Raw genomic sequence first — 2,305 nt, 5'->3', positions numbered from 1 at the left:
ATATGCAATGGGATTTCTGCGAACAATGGTGCTAGCCTACTGCATTGGTGTAAGAAACACTGTCTCAATGTTCTTCGTGATTTGAATAATTGCGGACAATGTGGCAATAGATGCAAATTTGGGCAGCGTTGCTGTCGTGGAGTTTGTACCGATGCTGTTCATAATGCTAATCACTGTGGAAAGTGTGAGAAGCAATGCTCACCAGGAATTAAGTGTGGGTTTGGATATTGTTGTTATGCTTAAGATTAATATTAATTTACCAATCCTTATATTGGGAAATTTAAAGAGCTTTTTTAGGCTATTTTGATAATGAATAACACTTCGTGATTGATATATTTTTTAGACTGAGGGAAGGATATAAACATCACATGTAAATATTAAGTGAAAAAATGAGTTTTTTTTTTTTTTTTTTGGTATTAATAAAAAGGAAAGCCTCATAATCTAAAGTGTTTGTGTACCATTTCTTGTAGCAAGCTGATCCGGGACACGAAAGAGTCTTATTTCTGTGTTTTGGAGTTGCATAAGCCTAAAGTTTGAGTCTCGGCTCATGATAATATTTTATAATATTATCCATGTGACGTTAATTTTTTTATAATAAATAAAATTTTAAAAATTAAAAAAAGATAAATTACACTTTTGGATACTTTAACATTTCGCAAGTTTTTATTTTGATTAACCAACTTTAAAAATTTTACAAGTTGATCATAAAGACTTGTGAAATTTATTAATATTTCATTATTAATGTCTCATTGTCAATTTGACATTATAACAATTTATCACCAATATTTACAAAATTTTATATGATAAATGGATGGGGTCGTATCCAAAGTTTAGATTATTGATTTGTAATTAATTCAATTAGTGAAATAAGTTTGGATATCATTTGAGTATGCACATTTGTGTTGCTAGTAAATAGATTTGAATCATAATTTTTTTATTTTAATATTACGATCTTGGTTTGAATGATTTGGAATAAAATTGACATTGAGGAATTGATTTTTTAGTCAAAATTCAAATTGAGTTAAAAAGACTTTAGTCTTTAGTAAATTGTTATAACTATTTGCATTTTATTATTATCAGTTTTGAAATTTAAAGTGGAATTTGCCATGCAAAAATTAGAAAAGAATGCCCTAATTTTAAAATATTGAGAGCTAAACAAGATTTGATATTATGGAATACAAAGATTTAATATATAGGGGTCATTTGGTTCGTGGCGCATTAATAATTGTGAAAAGGTAAGCTTAATTGGAGCATAGCAAAAAAAAAAAAAAAGGTAAGCTTAATTGGACATGCTCATAAAAAATTTGAATCAACCTTAAACCGAATATAAATCATTATTTGTAATCGATTATCAAAACAAGGTAAAGGAACATGAACTCAAGACTTGGCCTAATTGATTTATGAGTTGCCTTAAGATGTGGTATTTAATAAGTCTGACATTTAAATCCTAATATTGCGATCCATTCCTTTAATTATTTTCAGGCTATGATTTGCCTTGTGAAAAAGAAAAGAACATAAGCTGTGTTTATGGCATAAGCTTTTGCATGGGATATTGTTCTTTTCTTCTCATAGAGGATTAGTATCTAACAAAGTCTGATACATTTCTCCTCACGTAGAACTAGCATTTAGCATTTACCTTTACTTGAATCAAACTTTTCCTTTTTCGTTGAGAATCAAATCTCCAACAAGCTTGCTACATCATATATCTTTACATGTCTCTTTCTATGTTGAATTCACATATTTTGATTGATTTTCAGAACTCTAATTCTCTGAATTTTCAAAAAATCTCTAAACATAAAAACTCATCCTTGCAAAACATTAACAAGTCATACAGACTTGGTAAATTCATTTTCTTTGGTGGAAAGAGCTAAAATCATTGTTTCTTTTTTCCAAGCTTCTTAATCATTCAAAAAACACAAGAAGTTCAAGCCAGTTATGTTTTTCTTCTATCATATATATTCTTTGGAAATTTAAATTCAGTCAAGTACATGTTTTACATCCTCTTGTCACATGCTTGCTTTTCCCTTACATATTAGACCTGCTGAGAAATGCACTTACGGATTTCTTAACTTTGAATTTTTAGTTGGAGAGTTCATTTCTTTGTCATTTAATTGGCAACTTGGAAAATCATTATTTATCGTCATGATAATTGATCTGAGAAGGGTTGATATGCTCATTTTAAGTTTGACTTTTTAAATTATTCGTAAAACTTTTTCATGCTGTGGAGCACTTCGATTGTTCCACCAAAAAAAAAAAATCTTTCATGCTGTTCAATTTCTTATTGTTAAAACTATTTTCAAATACG

The 2,305-nt window shown here is 28.9% G+C and overlaps 1 protein-coding gene across 1 annotated transcript; it reads left to right on the top strand.

Annotated features, from left to right (window-relative positions):
* LOC149519243 (protein GRIM REAPER-like) lies at window positions 1-243 on the top strand (the record flags this gene model as incomplete). Its single annotated transcript, XM_089760350.1, has 1 exon — window positions 1-243. A coding segment is annotated over one exon (243 nt), but the record flags the coding sequence as incomplete, so codon positions are not given.
* Window positions 244-2,305: the final 2,062 nt, after the last annotated feature.

This window comes from Durio zibethinus, chromosome 4, assembly GCF_047325235.1.
Source record: "Durio zibethinus cultivar Kanyao isolate XHJ-2024 chromosome 4, ASM4732523v1, whole genome shotgun sequence".
Lineage (NCBI taxonomy): Eukaryota > Viridiplantae > Streptophyta > Magnoliopsida > Malvales > Malvaceae > Durio > Durio zibethinus.
This window is presented reverse-complemented; position numbering and strand designations above follow the sequence as displayed.